At 48.2% G+C, this 15,900-nt stretch overlaps 5 protein-coding genes across 8 annotated transcripts in view; 4 read left to right on the top strand and 1 right to left on the bottom strand.

The window, feature by feature from the left end:
* Nucleotides 1-35: 35 nt before the first annotated feature.
* Nucleotides 36-1,436, top strand: CG31457 (uncharacterized protein). The gene is made up of 2 exons (NM_170051.2): nt 36-912; nt 972-1,436. The coding sequence occupies exons 1-2, from the start codon at nt 237-239 to the stop codon at nt 1,307-1,309; spliced, it is 1,014 nt and encodes a 337-aa protein (NP_732828.1). The 5' UTR covers nt 36-236; the 3' UTR covers nt 1,310-1,436.
* A 158-nt stretch (nt 1,437-1,594) lies between these two features.
* CG31365 (uncharacterized protein) lies at nt 1,595-4,055 on the top strand. The gene is made up of 3 exons (NM_170050.2): nt 1,595-2,755; nt 2,822-2,955; nt 3,016-4,055. Exons 1-3 carry the CDS (start codon nt 1,675-1,677, stop codon nt 3,718-3,720), a joined length of 1,920 nt encoding a protein of 639 aa, NP_732827.1. The 5' UTR covers nt 1,595-1,674; the 3' UTR covers nt 3,721-4,055.
* Nucleotides 3,800-9,617, bottom strand: CenB1A (Centaurin beta 1A). Of its 2 annotated transcripts, NM_079734.5 has the most exons (10): nt 9,176-9,617; nt 7,634-7,750; nt 7,463-7,556; nt 7,236-7,400; nt 7,032-7,175; nt 6,385-6,680; nt 6,073-6,189; nt 5,846-6,004; nt 4,630-5,784; nt 3,800-4,574 (listed from the first exon to the last, which is right to left on the bottom strand). In NM_079734.5, exons 1-10 carry the CDS (start codon nt 9,226-9,228, stop codon nt 4,388-4,390), a joined length of 2,487 nt encoding a protein of 828 aa, NP_524458.1. In that variant the 5' UTR covers nt 9,229-9,617; the 3' UTR covers nt 3,800-4,387. The 2 variants fall into 2 exon arrangements, with proteins under 2 accessions (NP_524458.1, NP_732826.2); NM_170049.4 differs by lacking the exons at nt 7,032-7,175; nt 7,236-7,400; nt 7,463-7,556; nt 7,634-7,750; nt 9,176-9,617 and adding an exon at nt 6,764-6,805 and having other exon boundaries at nt 6,073-6,210.
* Nucleotides 9,618-10,085: 468 nt separating this feature from the next.
* On the top strand, nt 10,086-14,003 carry Rassf (Ras association family member). Its single transcript, NM_142869.5, has 8 exons — nt 10,086-10,518; nt 10,593-10,687; nt 10,754-10,936; nt 11,003-11,191; nt 11,245-12,665; nt 12,727-13,053; nt 13,114-13,218; nt 13,284-14,003. Exons 1-8 carry the CDS (start codon nt 10,479-10,481, stop codon nt 13,342-13,344), a joined length of 2,421 nt encoding a protein of 806 aa, NP_651126.3. The 5' UTR covers nt 10,086-10,478; the 3' UTR covers nt 13,345-14,003.
* Nucleotides 14,004-15,286: 1,283 nt separating this feature from the next.
* Cow (Carrier of Wingless) overlaps nt 15,287-15,900 on the top strand; it is a 42,215-nt gene continuing 41,601 nt past the window's right edge. For all 3 annotated transcript variants that reach the window (NM_001104413.3, NM_001170224.2, NM_001275928.1), the window contains exon 1: nt 15,287-15,810. In NM_001104413.3, the coding sequence (NP_001097883.2) occupies nt 15,673-15,810 (138 nt within the window). In that variant the 5' untranslated portion in view covers nt 15,287-15,672. The remainder of the gene's footprint in view (nt 15,811-15,900) is intronic.

The raw sequence follows: 15,900 nt of genomic DNA, 5'->3' as shown, positions 1-15,900 counted from the left end.
TGCATTCTCTCAACCGCATGGCCACACTGAAAATATCGATAACAAATCGGCTAGACTTGTTGATGTTTCCTAGTAGGAAATTCCTCCGCTTCCAATTTTAGTTATTTGTCTTCAAATGTTTTTTTGTTTCATATTCTAAACTGGTTGCTTGGAAAGATTGCTAGATTGTCCATCATTCCGAATCGTGCCTAATCAGGTGTCCGGCTGCCACGCTCCGAATTGCCTTGAAATTCAACATGAATGTTTGTCGCCTGTGCTTGTCGAAGGAACCCAATTTCCCCGTTTTCGGTGCAAATGGATCGACTGCTCTGCAGATAATGGTCTGCACATCGCTGGAGATCGAGCCCGGCGACGGTCTGCCACAGCACATATGCACCATGTGTCGGCTGCAACTGGAGGAGATGCACTGCTTCCGACGACGCTGCCTCGCAGCCGATCGCAAATTGAGGCGCCACAAGGCGTTGCAGCGGCAGGGTGTCAAGTCGCAGCTGAGTGAAGTGGAGGAGGAGCGGGGCTCCGGGGAAGGATGCACGCAAACTGGCTGCGCCGAGAACAATGCCCAGTGGCGCCAGCAGGCCGCCCAGCTCATTAGCAGCGAGATCGACGCGTATAAAAAGGAGCTGCTCAGCACTTGCAAGCAAGCTGTGCGGGCGGAAATCGAGCTGGAGCTGCGGGCGGAACTCGAAGAGGTCATCATACCCGAAGCCAAGCAGCAGTTGCGACTGAGCGTTCTGGACGACGTGTTTGTCGAACTGGAACGGTACTTTGTGCGCAAGCGCAATGAGGCGACCTATGAGATGAAGATGAACTTAAGCAGTCCGCTGCCTGACGAACAGACCGCTGGCTTCTACGAAACAGACATGGGCCAGGAGCTAAGGGAGCAGAGCGATAACAGCGTGGTGGAGTTACTGGGTAAGACCAGCCCACTTACTTTGCAATTGCACGACTTATATATTTCTCAAATGTAATAGACGATGAACCAGAAGCCAGCAGACAGCCAGCTGCAACGCCACTAGTTGCTGTGCCCATGGTTGAGATCAACATGAACGACCCGCAGCTGAGTCATCTGCGCAACGACTATAGCAAGGACACCTTTCTGGGTGCCAACACAACTGCCTTAGAGGATGTAAAAACCCCATCGCCGTGTCGAAAGAAAGTGCGCTTTATGAGCCCCAAGCAGACGACCGATAACCTGTGCCGAAAGCACAGTTCCTTCAAGACAAAATGCAGCAGTTCGTACGCCGATTTCAAAAGTTGTGTGCGCTGTCGTCTAAGAGGAGCGGATAAGCTAAATAACACCGTGACGTAGCCACGTAACAACGAATTTAGTTTAATCCTCTATATTATAAGAATAGTACCTTTTTTTGTGCACGCATATTTGACTAAGCCATCACCTATTTTAATTGTCATTGTATTCTATTAAACTTTAAATATGCACATTCGGTATGCATTGGATTTGTATGAAAATCAATACCTTTAAACCTTACATTAATAAATTAAGTTATGATACGTTTATGGGCCGTATATATCAAATTGTTTATTTACGAACAGTGTGACTGTATTGCTTTCGTTTCGAGAGGAGGTATTTTTAGCGAACCTGTCTGCGGTCACATTGCTTGCGATGCAGAGACGCCACCGAGTAAATACGTTGATTTACCAAAAATAGACGCCTTCATGGATGCACAGCCGTCGTATCCCGATTTGGCGACCCTGTGCCGCCTTTGCCTCAAGGAGCACCAGGATGCGTACGCGATCTTCGACGAGGACGACACCCAGCTCTCGATACCCGTGCGCCTGATGGCCTGCGTCGCACTGGACGCCAAGGCGACGGATACTCTGCCGAAGAGGATCTGCCAGGAGTGCCGCTATCAGCTGGAGAAGTCATTCCTGTTCCGGCAGCGCTGCCAATGGGCGGAGAAGAAGCTTCGCAAGCATATCCGACTTCTGGGTCTCGGGAAGCGAAGCCGCGTCTTCTCCAAGGATCCGGACGATTATGACGAGGACGAGCTGGAGTTCGAGGACTCTATTGCCTTCATCGAGGTGCAGGACAAAGTGCGCAAGCTTGAGGACGAAAAGTGGCGAGAAGATTTTAAGGAAGAACAGGCGGCGGAAATGCACAAACGGCTGGTCAAATCTCGTCTAGAACTTCGAGCGAAACTGACCACCGAACTGCGCAAGGAACTAGCGGAGGAGGTGCGCAGTGAGGTTCGCAAGGAGCTGGCCGAGGAGGTGCGCAGCCAGGTTAGAGATGACCTGCGAAACGAGGTGAGCGAGGACATAAGAAAAGAGCAGCTGGCCATGCTGTTGGGCGAATTGGAGGTGTATCTTACCGAGAAAAAGGCCGGTCGGTGGGAGTCTTTGGATGGGTCCGAACCAGAGACCAAGCCGCAAGTCAAGGAAGATGCCTCCCCTTCTAGGTCAAAAACTAAAGCTCTTCCAAAGCGACGACCCAGCTTGGTCGACGCCAATCTAAAGGCGACAGAGGCCAGGAAGGATGCAAAAGAAGAGGAATTCATATTGGGCTGCAATACCGACCCCGCAAATAATAGCGATGTAAACATAGATGGCCTCGAACTGGACGAGGAAGTGCCCGCGGAAAGCGGTGAAGACTTCAGGGAAATCAACATGGTTGGATCAGATGTAGTGCACACAGACAATGGAGAGATTTACATCATAAACTCTGCCAGCTCAGAGGATCAAAACCAGGACTCCACTCCCGAATTTGACCAGGACAACGGAATCACCTCCTATAACAGTAAGTGGGTATAATTTGGCAAAAAAAATGTGAAAAAATTTTCATTTCATTAAATTCTTTGCTTAGTCAAAGAAGACGGCGAAATTCAGTTCAGTGGCGAAAAGCCAGAGGAAATCGAAGACGTGGTCGTGTTTAATCTGGGCGAGGAGATATCTCAGGAGCAACAGGTCTTCAGCTTCCATGAAAATGTCATTATAGTGGTAACTAACCGTGTGATTTTAAATTGAACTCGAATTCAACTTGGATCTTATTATCTGTAGGAAAAAGAACAGAACGATAGAGATGAGCAGACGCCCCTCAAACGAAAGAGATCGAGTGAGTTGGTGTTCAAGCAGGAGTCCAGTTGTCCTCAACCAAAAACCGGTCGAATTACGGACACGGTGAAGTCGTTCCAGTGCCATTTGTGCCCGGTGGCATTTCCTACGCAGAAACTTCTGACGCGCCACCACAACACCCACATTAAGGGACTGAAAAGTGGAAAGGGCGGCACGCTCAAGTGTCCCAGCTGCGCACTGCAACTGTCGTGCGCCAGCTCGCTCAAACGCCACATGATTATCCACACGGGCCTGAAACCCTTCAAGTGCAGCGAGTGCGAACTGTCCTTCTCCCAGCGCGAAGTGCTCAAGCGTCACATGGACACCCATACGGGAGTAAAGCGCCATCAGTGCCCCCAATGCTCGAGCTGCTTTGCCCAGAAGTCCAACCTGCAGCAGCACATTGGCCGCGTGCATATGGGCAACTCTCGGACGCACAAGTGTCATCTGTGTCATCGTAGCTTCAATCATGTTTCGGGCCTCAGTCGCCATCTGGTCACCCACGCTGGCGTCATGTTCTCCTGCAAACAGTGCGGCCGTCAGTTTAACGATCGCAGTGCGGTCCAGAGACATGTAACCACAATGCACAAGGTGAAGAACAAGCTCACAGACTACATATCCGAGACGAACGAGTTTCAAGCTGTGGCCTAGAATAGTCCCTGGACATGTTTTACCAATACACCGCAGATTGGACCACCATGTTTTACACCTGAAGAGACCAACTTTGATTGATCTGAATATTTTACAACTTTATTCGCGAACCTAGAGTGCTCACAACAGTTGGCACCAAAAATCATCAACATGATAGCGTTAAAACATTTAGAAACATGCAGCATTAAACAGTTTAGCAAACAAATACAAATCGGAACATTTGGAACAGCTCTGTAACAAGATACATATAGCTAGACGTACATTTTACAATATCGTTTAATAAATACCACATAAGACGATGTACAATTTTATAGGCAAATATACGTATTTTTAATAAACTCAACTGCTCTACGAATACTTTAAACTTAAGCTAATCGCCAAAAACGGATTCAAAATGCGCCTAAGAGAAAACGAACGATCGTGCCTGCCATTCGAATGCCAAATGCAATGAATAATATTTTCTTGTATAATCGGAAGCGCTTTTCAAATGAGATTACCAAGGGAAACAAGCCCGCAACGACATCCTTAGAGGTCGAAACCGTTTAACATTCCTGGTTAATGCGTTATAAAGCCAATAACAATCCAATATCACGCTATCCTAATAATTGGAACAAATTATTCCATAATATCCAGTAAGGTCCTAACTCTTGCGGCCCTTCTGCCACTGCTAGTCGGAGTTTGTAAGCGAGCTGCGCTGCGATTCGAGTGTATTTGAGTCGTGCCGCTGGCGCAGAACTCGCGTCTGGCTGGCTGGTAACTTGGAGAAGTCCTTCATTACGTTCTTGTACGTCTCATCTTCGCCATTGTACTCGTCGTTGGGTCCAATCTCGTCATTCAGTTGTGTCAATCGGAGTCTGAAACAAGAATGGTTATGTATCTGCCGGATTGAAGCTCTGCTTTCTTACTCACAGCGTTACAATGTCTGCGTTTTCCTGGTCCACTGCAATGTCCAGAGCCTTCTTTCCGTCACTGGAGGAGAGGTCGTATGCAGCTTTATGCTTCAACAGCAAATACACTTGGGCGATGTGACCCTTGGCCGTTGATATGTGCAGGGCGCTGTAGCCCATCTCGTCCACAGCATCGATGGCGGCTCCGTTTAGTAGCAAAAACTCGCAGGCCATCACGGAGCCGGAAATGACGGCCTGGTGCAGAAACGATCGTTGCCGGTCTTGGGGATTTTTCCACATCTTGTCGGCACCCAATGCGAAGGCCATGCACATCACTGGTAGATTGTGCACCACCGAAGCCATGTACAGCAATTGATTGGCGTCTAGCTGGGAGAAGGGCAGTTCCTCTGGCGACTCCGCATCTGACTCGCCATCGGTGCTCTCTTGATCGCTGCCCAGAATGCCGGGAGTCTCTAGTCTGTCAAGAGCCAGGTCATCGCCGATCACAAGCAAATCGTCGCGTGAAATGCTTAGTGACATCGAGGGAATGTTGATGGATTCATCATCATCGTCATCTTCCAACTCGTCGCCGGTTTTGGCTGTGTTATAGATGCTCGGATCATCGCTCAACGTTTTTGGGATCGAGCGCTGCTTCTGCCTTCGTCGAAGTTTCTTCACCGCCCACTTTCGCGTGCCGCCCAGCGACAGAGTAGCTCGCTTAGCGATACCACTGCCTCCACTCTCGCCGTCCTCTACCACGCCGCCACTGTCTATGCTCAGCACTTCGGCTGTCTCGCTGGCCAGCAGCTCCTGCGGTTTGGGCATACCGCAGACGAACCGCCGCTCCACGTACTTCGCCTTGATCCAAGCCTCGCGCACTCCGATCTCGCACTGCTCCGTGGGCTTTTTGAGCCCACAATCATCGCCGATGCGTGCCTCATAGATGCGGTTAACCACCTCGTTGCCGAGCTCCATCATTACCTTCACGTTCTCCGACTCCCAGGCATCCAGCGTCAGGGAACGCACCTTGCTGTAGTGCACACCCAGGCTTCTGTGCACTCCGGAGCACTCGATGCACAGGGTGATGCCCAAGTTAATGGAGGCCCAGCGTGGTTCGGGGCTCCTGCAATCGCAACAATATGCGTTGCCCGGTATCTTCAGGAACTCTTCCCAGTGGCTGAGAAATGGGAAATAATTCATTATTATAAAACTGGATAATACGGGTGATTCAAACATACATTCTACGCTTTGCGGGCAGCGAATTATTGGGTGCGTTCGTCGATTGTGGTCGCGAGTGATGCGTGGAGTCATGCTGGATGGCAGCACCGATGCTGTGCTGTAGCGCGGAAATCCACAGGGAAAGCATGTCAGCGGAGTCAGCCTGCAGGATGTGAGATCTAAAAAAAAAGGGGAACAAATGAATTCCTTTGTCTGACAAATGACAAATCAAACACGAAATACTCACTTGGTCGGCGAGATGACCTCGAAGCAGAAACGGCGGTCACCCTCGTTTACCGGGCGCACGCTGCAGATGCGCAGATCCTCCTCCATGACCGAGAACGAGTCCTCGTTGCTGCGTTTTCTGCAATGCGAATCCAAATCACTTCAGCGTACGGCCACAACACATCACATTACACCACACAACAAAAACATCACAAAAATCAAAAGTTGCAAACGAAAAGAAGACGATTGATTAACTAAGCAAGCAGATGGGATGGCATACGTATGTATCTGGATGGACTACGTGAATAGCAGTTGTAAGGGAGCGTCCACTCACCTATATACGAGCTGGTTGTCGCTGAGGTAGAACCATCGTCGGCACCAGGTCTTGAAGCCCTTGGACTTCTTCTTGAATAGGTAGCCCTCGATCTTGTTGGACGTGCTATTGGTGTTCGAGTCGCAGTAGCGATTAACGCTCATATGGCGATTCTGCATGGCCTTCTCCAGCTGCTGATAGTCACCGCGCAAAGCGTTCAAATCCTCGCTGATATTCTTAAAGAACTCGTCGAAGTCGTTGCACAGATCGAAGCCCTGGTGGTAATAGGTCACGCACGCCTGATAGTAATCCAACAGCTGCCGAAAAAAAAGAGCAGAGGAGACCAACATGAAAACGTGCCAAATGCAAAGAATAACGGCTATTGTTCTCCAGCCTTTACCGACAGCGGCAATCCAGCTCAGCGCACTCCCGATAGACAACTGAGCGAATTGGCCAGCGCACCGACTGACTCAACATGCTGATCATTGGTTTTAGATATGAAACCCATACATGCTCATGTTGATATCACAACAGTGACGTCATAGCAATAACAAACCACTGAAAGTTATTTACTTAGTGGAAGTTGAGCACTTCATTCATGGCATTCATAGCAATCGAACGCCGATAAGCAATACTTTATTGGCAAGCAATACTTGCCCTTTCCTTACCGTGGATAGTATTGAGGGGACCTTGCGAGCCTGCGCTAGCGTTATATAGTTGACATAATCCAGAGCGGTGTGTTGGAAGCACGATTTCGAGGCAGAAAGGATATTGGCAGCCTCCTGCATCTCCTGCGGTCGGTTTTTGCTGGCCTGCAATGCAGAAATCAAGGATAAGGCTATCATATCACCTTTACTGCATGTCCAGCTTACCTGAGCGTTTTTAATCAGCGCATTGTCATAGCCTTCGGAAACCTTGAGAAAATGTCCCTTATAGTCCTTCACCTGGTTAATGTCGTCCTTCACGAACACACTGAGATTTTTAAGCACCGTGCGGCTAGCCTGATCCAAGAGTATGGTGTGGAACTTGTTCATCTCCTGGAAAACAAACAGCACACAAGGTTTATATAGCCCATATAGGATGTCACTGAAGCGATTACCTGGAAGCAGTGAATCAGCTTGCCCAGCGCATTGTGCGCGTTCTTATTGTCGAGAAAGTGCTGTTGTAGATCCCACAGGGACATGGCAAAGGCGCTAAAAAGTCGAGAATATGGCGAATCGATGCCAATGAATATGAATGAGCTAGGATAATGGCGCAGTGTGTTGTTTACCTCTGGTTCTTGACATACTCCTTGCCCGAGTCCACGGCCACATTGCACAGCTTGATGATTTTCTCCAAGCGCTGCTCCAAGTGCTCGATGTCGCTCTCCTCCTTGGAAACAAATTGTCTGCGGGGCGAGAAGCACAAAAAAAAAAACAAATCGAAAACGTTAGCACAATATCGTCGAGATGTAAACAAAAGATGGGCATCGGCTTGCGAGTGAGCTGGTGATTAAAATCGTCTTTGACTGGCTGAGCAGAGTAAACATAATCAACCAGCTTAATCAAAGAAGTTATCGCGGGGGCAGCGGATGATCCGACGCTCTCACTCTGCCTCTGTTTATGTTGACACTTTTAATTTATGCGGACTTATTAAAGCGCTGTTTGCTCTTCCAATTGAACACGAGTCGCCACCAAGTGAAGAAGGAGGAGGATACCCCATCTCTGGGGACAAGTTTTTGTATCACTCTGTTGCGTCTTCTTCGGGTTTTTCTCGTCTTTTTCCCCTGTGTCATCCATCGATTTGTCGGGCATTGCTTTTGTTTTAACTTTGTGTTTATTTTCTTGGACGTACTCGTTCCAGAGGCTAGCTACATGGTAATTTCGAATGGAGGTCTGTCTATTTCAGCAGTCAATTCATTCTGAGAGTGGCTTTGAAAAGTCGTATTCCGTGATAATATTGCTATCATACACAGTTTTCATTTTAAACTAATGGCTTTCGAAAGCTTCATATATCTTCAAATATGTGTTCGTCATTCAAACGATTGAGCCAAATGCACAATGAGTTGAAGTTTTTGATAAAAAATAAATCGTTTAATTCTACTTAAAACTGGAAACTAGTTTAAGCTAGTTTAAAAAAATGCATAACATTGATACATTTTACTATGGTTGCGATAATATCTGCCTAGTTCTGAAGCAATAGAAATGTCCTACTTTACAGATCCTTAGATTTCTTATTTTTTATATGCATGGCAGAAAAGTTCACATATGATTCACATAATTTATTGTAGTGTACTTCGGTTTCGAAACACCAAGGTCAAGTTGGCACTTCCACAAATGATAAAAGAACCGAAGTGCAGGAGAATCCAAGATAGTCTTGATTTCCTGTTTTCTTTCAAGTGAAGCTGCTGCAGGTGCGAAAAAGTGGGGAAGATGTGATGGGGCTGCTGGGCAAACAAGTTATCGCCGCGTTTGTGCACCGTTTTACGAGGGAAAGCTTTTGTCTTTGGACACGATTAGTGGAGAAGCGGCAATTTGGGTGAAATCTTATCAATCAGCGGCGGGCATTGAAGCGTTCGCGGACGGAGACGAGAGCATCGGCAATTTAATTGCGGAAATAAAGGGGCAGGCAGGCACATTCCACACTGCTGACGGGACAAAGTTTGTTCGATGGATGATTAAGCCGCGTTTTCAGGTGGAGCAGGTGGGGCGGTGTTGGGCTGTATCTGGTTTTGGATAGTAACCAGTCACGCTACATGGAGCAATTCGAATCTCACGCCAAATGCGGCTCAGGATGGGCACACAGTGGGGGCGGGGCTGCAGCTTATATGCACCTGAATCTGGGAGAATCCTTCAGGCACTCCTCGAACTCGATGGTGGCGCGCATTTTGGCCACCACGCAAGCAGCACCTAGACTGCACTGCTGGCTATTTCGCTACGCTAATTGAGGCCCGTGAATCTTTGTTGGCCTGTTGCTGCTGCTCTGCTTTGCTTTGCTTTCCTTGCTGAAGTGGGGATTTCGATGCGCGATTTTCGAGGGCGGCTCTGGGAGAAGCTAATTGCGGGCAGCAGGAGATATGGTGATTAGTCGCATCCTTGGCAATCGACGGCTACACACGTTGAGCACTGGCCCTAATTAGCGAAACTCGCCAATTTACGCGATTCGGGGCCGAATTTACCAAATTTACACAGCGCGCAGAGACAACAAATTAAAACGTCTCACTTTCTACTAGAGCAGATCGGTGTGCCCGCACTCGCAGCGAAAACAAATCTAGCAGCGCGAATGGTCACACACTTTGGCGGGCTTATTTGCTTTTGCTCATATCTTTTAAAATTTTAAATGTATTGAATGCTTAGTGTTTTCCTTGTGCTGATTTTCGTTTTAAAACTCGATTAGTTACGAAGATTTCAATTCAAAGGCATAAAACAACGCACATTGACATTGTCAGCACGGTTTATCAGTGTTGGAAACTTTTGTAGCTAAGAAGAAGCTAATTAGGAACTTAAATTCCCTAAAAGAAGATACAGCCCAAAAAAGATTTGGGTTCTAGCCATAATCAATGTAGATGTATTTAAAGTACAAACGATGACAATTTTAAACACCAAAACAAGCAAATCCGTTTCAAGCTACCGCCAGCCAAGTCAAATCTAGCTACAAAACAGATCAGCTGACAGCACCGCTGGATTTTAGGGTGCCCGCCTTGTGCGACAAGAATCCGCGGCCAGTGCTGCACAAGTGCCATTTTTCATTTCATTGTTCTGTTCTCTTTCTGCTGGTGCTGTTTTGGTTTAAGTGCAATTATCCACACAAGTACGCACCGAAAACCGATGCACCTGCACCGTGCACCAAGTGTGGGAGTGCCCAGTGCCAGTTTCATTTATAAAACTATGAGTTTCGCACGGCAACCAGCGCAGCTGACCGACTGACCGATCAGAGTCTCACGTCCCCCCTCGCCTCATGTGTTTACCCCTTGTCCAGCGTTCTATTTGCGTTTCGTGTCCGCTTTAAATCGCCTCATTTGCATACAACTCGACGGCTTTACGTCACAACTCTTTAAAATCGGCGAAGTAGAGGAGGAGGAGTGAAACACGCCCATTCCCGGAGGAAGCATTAGACCGACCTGTTTGGAATCCAGAATGTGGAAGTGCCACAAGTGCGGCAAACCCGTTTACTTCGGTAATGCACCCACACACGAGCGCATTGCGATCCGTAAATAACTTGTAAATTATATTTATTTATGCCCCGCACAGCGGAACGTAAACAATCGATCGGCTACGATTGGCATCCGGAATGTTTGCGCTGCGAGGAATGCGGCAAACGCTTAAATCCCGGCCAGCATGCTGAGGTAGGAGGATCACCTGTTAGTTAGCCGATCATGTGATCTATATAAAGCCTTTTGTTTTCCTTTCAGCACAAAAGTGTGCCCTACTGCCATGTGCCCTGCTATGGCGCCCTGTTTGGACCCCAGTTGTTTGGCCACGGCACCCGGGTGGAATCGCACAAAAGCTATGGGGTGAAGGGAGCCCAGAAGCCAACCGGAGCTCAGGCCAATGGCCCGCCACTCCCACGTGATCACCTGGAGTCCAAACTTAAGGTGCAGAACGCAATACCCAGACATATCAATATCTCATGACTCACCAAATTCCCTTTTAATGGGCAGGTCTACAACCAATTCTACGACAACAAAAGCCTGGAGATACGTAGTCGTGAGGTCAACAACCGGTTGGTGCTGGAAGGCGCGCTTAGAGTTTACTGGGGCGTGCAGGGAGTGATTCATCTCAAGGAGGACGATGATCAGCGCATCTTAGTGCGCAAAAGGAACTCTTGCCGTGTGTCCAAGGCTGCCAATGTAAGCTGAATCTATAACATAACAAAACGTTATTTATACAATTGTACCCACAGGAAAGCAGTTCGGATAAGGAAAACGAAGCTAGCGAATCGCTGGCTCCGCCCACCACCACCACAGCCGAGGTCGATCAACTATCCACGGATGTTTCCCTTTCCGAGAGCATGACCTTCGACTCCTGTAGCCTGAACGAGATCTCCGAGTTGCCCACAACCCCAGAAGATGCCTCGGCCAACACCACAGCCAACAGCAAAGAGCAGACCAATGGTAATGTGTGCAACGACGACGAGGATACGACCACGACGGACTCATCTGGAACCCTGGTGGAGGCTCCTACTGCCAGCACAAGTTGTGTGTCCAGCACATTGCCTTCGAAGTTGGACCGTCTGGAAAAACTGGATTGGGACGACATAGACGATCTGCTGCAGGTAGAGAGACGTCACAACGACAAGGATCGCATTTATGAAACTATGCCTGTCAAACTGCCGTCGTCGCAATCCTCCAGCGACAGTTCGCCCAGCAAAACATCCACAGAGACCACTACGACCACTGAATCAAGCTCGACTCAATCGGCATCAACAAACACCAGCAGCACGGATGATTTTATGACCGCCACGGGATCGTTGACTGCCAACACCAATACGCAGAATACAACAACGGTGTCTACTACTGAGACCTCTCTGGATAACTTCGAGACTTGCGATGACGCTACCCTGAAGCCTATTGATTTCGAGGACTTTAAGCGTAGTGTCCACCAGGACTATGTAAATGGGGCCAACTCCTTTACGGAGCCCAATGAGGGCACCCTTAAGCGTAATCAACCAATTGATCCCTCTCGCATTCACGACTCCCTTAAGCTCTACGGCGAGAATTCAGCGATGAGCAAAAGCTTTAATTGTGAGCATGCATTGCGGTCAATAGATCCCACTTTAATCAACGACACCATGAATCTGCGCAGTAGTGTGGGCTCTCCTCACTCCGCACAGCGTCAGTACGCCTTACAAAAGAGTGGATCGGCCACAGTAACCAGCAGGGATCAAAAGAAGCCATATCAACAGGGGCGGCAGTTGTTCGAAAAGGGCATCAACCGCTCCAAATCGGGACCCAGCTGTTTTGTGTACTCCGACAGCGATGACGACGACGAGGCCACGCTGCGTCCCCAACGTATGGCCACCATTCGACGCAGCGACATACCTCAGCGGTACATACAAATCCAGATGGACTGTTATCCCAAAGAGAATGTGGCTGCTGCTAGCGAAGGTGAGTCAAGTCGGGCAGATGCTCCATCCATAACCAGTGGTGCAGCGGCCGGCGATGAGCTTACGCAAACCGAGGATTTGTACACTGCAAGCGAGGGCGTTGATGGTCCAGACGGAGATGGATCGGCTGGGTTGCATGTGACGGAAGATGGAGTTGTGCTGAGAAGACCTCCACGCACAGGAGCTTCTGCCATCAAGCGACGAAGTGGCAATCGTCGGTAAGTTACTGAAACTTTTAATGAAGAAATTGTGTTGTAATTCCAACTTCTTAATCAATAGTTCTCGTACCAAGCTGAAACGTCGGTGCTCTATCAATGGTCACTACTACAATCGGGAGACGTCGTTTTTCACGCCGCCCTACGGTTCTCAAATGTCAGTGTGGGTCTCCTCGATGGTGACCACCACTGAGGTTATCAACTTGGTGCTGGAGAAATACAAGGTGGACAGTTCGCCTGGCAATTTTTCACTCTTCATTGTTCGCGACAATGGTGAACAGAAACGTCTCAAGGACGACGAATATCCTTTGATAACGCGCGTCACTTTGGGACCTCATGAGGATGTGGCTCGTATATTTTTAGTGGATTCTCGCAAAACTGATGAAATCAGGCAAGTTATAACACTCCTTTTCAATAGAAGTTTGCTTACGTTTCTTTTGCATCGCTGCAGTAATGAAGTTGCTCAATTTTTGAATTTATCTTTGCCCGAGTGCCGTGCTATTCTGGAGCGCTACGACCAGGAACTGGCCCGCGAAGTGGCCAAAATAAAGGAAAGGTGGGTTTTAAAAAATAATTTTACATCCCAAGACTTTGCATTGAAAGAGAATTACTTTTCCGCAGATACGCCGAATTGCGACGTCGTATTGTCAGTCGCATGGAATCTCTGAAAGTGCATTTGTAAAACGTAAATGAAACCTCTGGCATAAGAGCAATTTTTTATTAGCCATAACATGAATGCGGCCAAAAAAGAAGTGTCGGCAGCAGCACAGCTAATAGTATTCACGTTTTTATACGAGATATATATTTTTATGTAGAATCTAGAGAAAATTACGAACTAGCAAACATTAGGCGCCCAGTGAACAAAAAGCAGCTGCTGCTCGTCGCAAAATACATATACATACATTACGTTTAGGGTTCGATTCTTCCCAGCCGAAACTAACAATCAATTCCAGGCATTTCCATTCGTTTAGAAAGCGTTTAAGACTTGTAACTAACCAAAAAATAATTATTAATCCACAACATTACCATACAGTTTTTTGTTTTATGTTAATAATCAATGTATGTGCTTTATGCAGTCACGTTAAAAGCGTTGTCATTCATGTATCTATTGTACAATGTTTAGCTTTTAAGCCGTGACATGAAGCACAGGTCCTGCTAGTAGCGTGTAGTTGAAAGCCATTTTATCGAGTCATTGAACAAATGTGTGAAAATCAATTTGATTAGAAATCGCAATGCCTGCGAAACAATAAGAATAACTGTGCACATACTTCATATTGCATAACATGGACTTGTTGATTGAAAATCATTTGGAAATCCAATAAAATGAAAATTTTACAACAGAATCGCCGCCTCTTTCGGTGACCAGCCAAGCGGAGTTTAAGGCCCCATGGTCGCCAACAAATTCCGGCAAGTAACGCGTCCCTAGTGCAAAGGGGCGAACCTAAAGGCGGCAGCAGTAGCAGAAAGTGTGAGCCGAATATTCAAAAAAGGCAGCAACCGGCGCCAGCCGTCCGTGCCCAAATGGGGATCAAGTGGAGGTGGACCTCTAGCCCCCCCCCCACACACACACACACACATACACACACTAGGGTGGGGGCAAACCGATGCCCTGTCCTGGCCAAAGCAGCCATCAAAGCACAAGTCAATGATGCCATTATAATAGAGAAACGACGGAGGAGCAGCGCGGAAATAGCGACGAGGACGAAAGTAGGCAAGCACTGGCTCACTCACATAATAAATGCACACCCCACAGCGGCACAGAGTGAGTGTGTGTGCGTGGCTATTAATTTGAAACTGACAGAGCCTACGGGTCTCCATTCCGGCTACAACGTGGTTGGGACTCCGCAACAACTACAGGACCGTGCCAGCGTTGGCCAGCCTTTGAGACGATCCGATGCTGATGCTGACGCGTTAAATGGTTTTGGGGTTTCCCGGCCAACAGCAGCCGCGCTGGCCTGGTCCAAGTGTGCCAAGCGCCAATACATAAAAATCAACAGCCAGCGACACTCGGCAAAAAAAGAAGAAGACTCAAGTCCATTTGGGATGCGAAGTCGCATTGGGCGCCAGTGGCAGGTTCACGACCCGCTGCCTTGGCTCCAGCAATTATCGCCTAAGAGCATTGCGAATCCGCATTCCAGAGCTCTGGCCATGTTGGCGGCCCTAAGAGAGTCCACAAAAATCGATTTTAAGCCATTTCTAGTCGCTATTCGCCTTGTTGGTGGTGGCATTCTGGAAGGGCCTGGCAGTTGTTGCGCCAACGGCAAGGGGGTGGTGGCTATGTGAGAGCGAGGACACATTGCGCATACGCAGTGGGTTACACTGGAAAAAAGGTCATAGAAGTGGAAGTACACAATTTACTTACAGATACTTTCGTTTAGTTAACATGACTTTAAAGTGCTTAAAAATATGAAAGCTAATATTTAATATGTGTTAAGATTTTGATTCTAAACTATTTTGAAACATAATTCAAATGATTCACTCGCCAAATGCGATGTGACAACCCTGCTGGTGTCCAGGCATTCCAGTGACTCTCTTAGCGCATCCTTTCGCGCTCTTAGGCCTCGGAACTGGTGTCGCAAAATTCCAATGGTGGCTGTCACTTAGCAGCTCGTCTTCGTAGGCGCTCAGTTTACGTTTCGGCCGCGTCGCCTTCAGTTCCCCAGTGTTTCGTGACCAGGCTGCACTTCATCCGCGGAGGCGCCTGCTATTGCAAGAGCAAACACAGAAACAGATTCTAAAACAGAAACAGAAACTGGATCCCAGAGCCAACTCATTGTCATTCATAGCTTAGCATAGTTGCTGCGTAAGATTGTGTGTGCGTGGATAGCAGCGGCAGTGAGTGTGCGTGAGTGCGTAAAACCGGAGGCGTCTGTAGTTTTCCACAGGACATCGCACCAGCGATTTGGACTAGCGAGAGCGGAACCCGTCAACAGGGCGCATCGCTTGAAGCACTTCCTCCGTAGCCACCGCTGACATCTCCTGTTCCTGTTCCCGTTCCCGGACGTCGATCATGAAGCACTCGCCGCTGATTGCCAGCGCTTGTCTGGCGCTGGTGTTGATGTCATCCAGCCTGATTGGCAGCACCGAGGCCAGAAACAAGAAGAAGTACGTCGGCGAGACGGGCGGCGATTTCGAGTTTATCGATGAGGTAAGTTCCAAATGGCTTTACGGCTATCCAGCCATACATCCAGGCCCCCATTCATTCACTGTCTCCGCTTCGCAACGACTCGGATTCCCC

Source organism: Drosophila melanogaster, chromosome 3R, assembly GCF_000001215.4.
Source record: "Drosophila melanogaster chromosome 3R".
NCBI classification, from domain to species: Eukaryota; Metazoa; Arthropoda; class Insecta; order Diptera; family Drosophilidae; genus Drosophila; species Drosophila melanogaster.
Note: the sequence above shows the minus strand (reverse complement) of the source record. Positions and strands in the feature narration are given on the sequence as shown.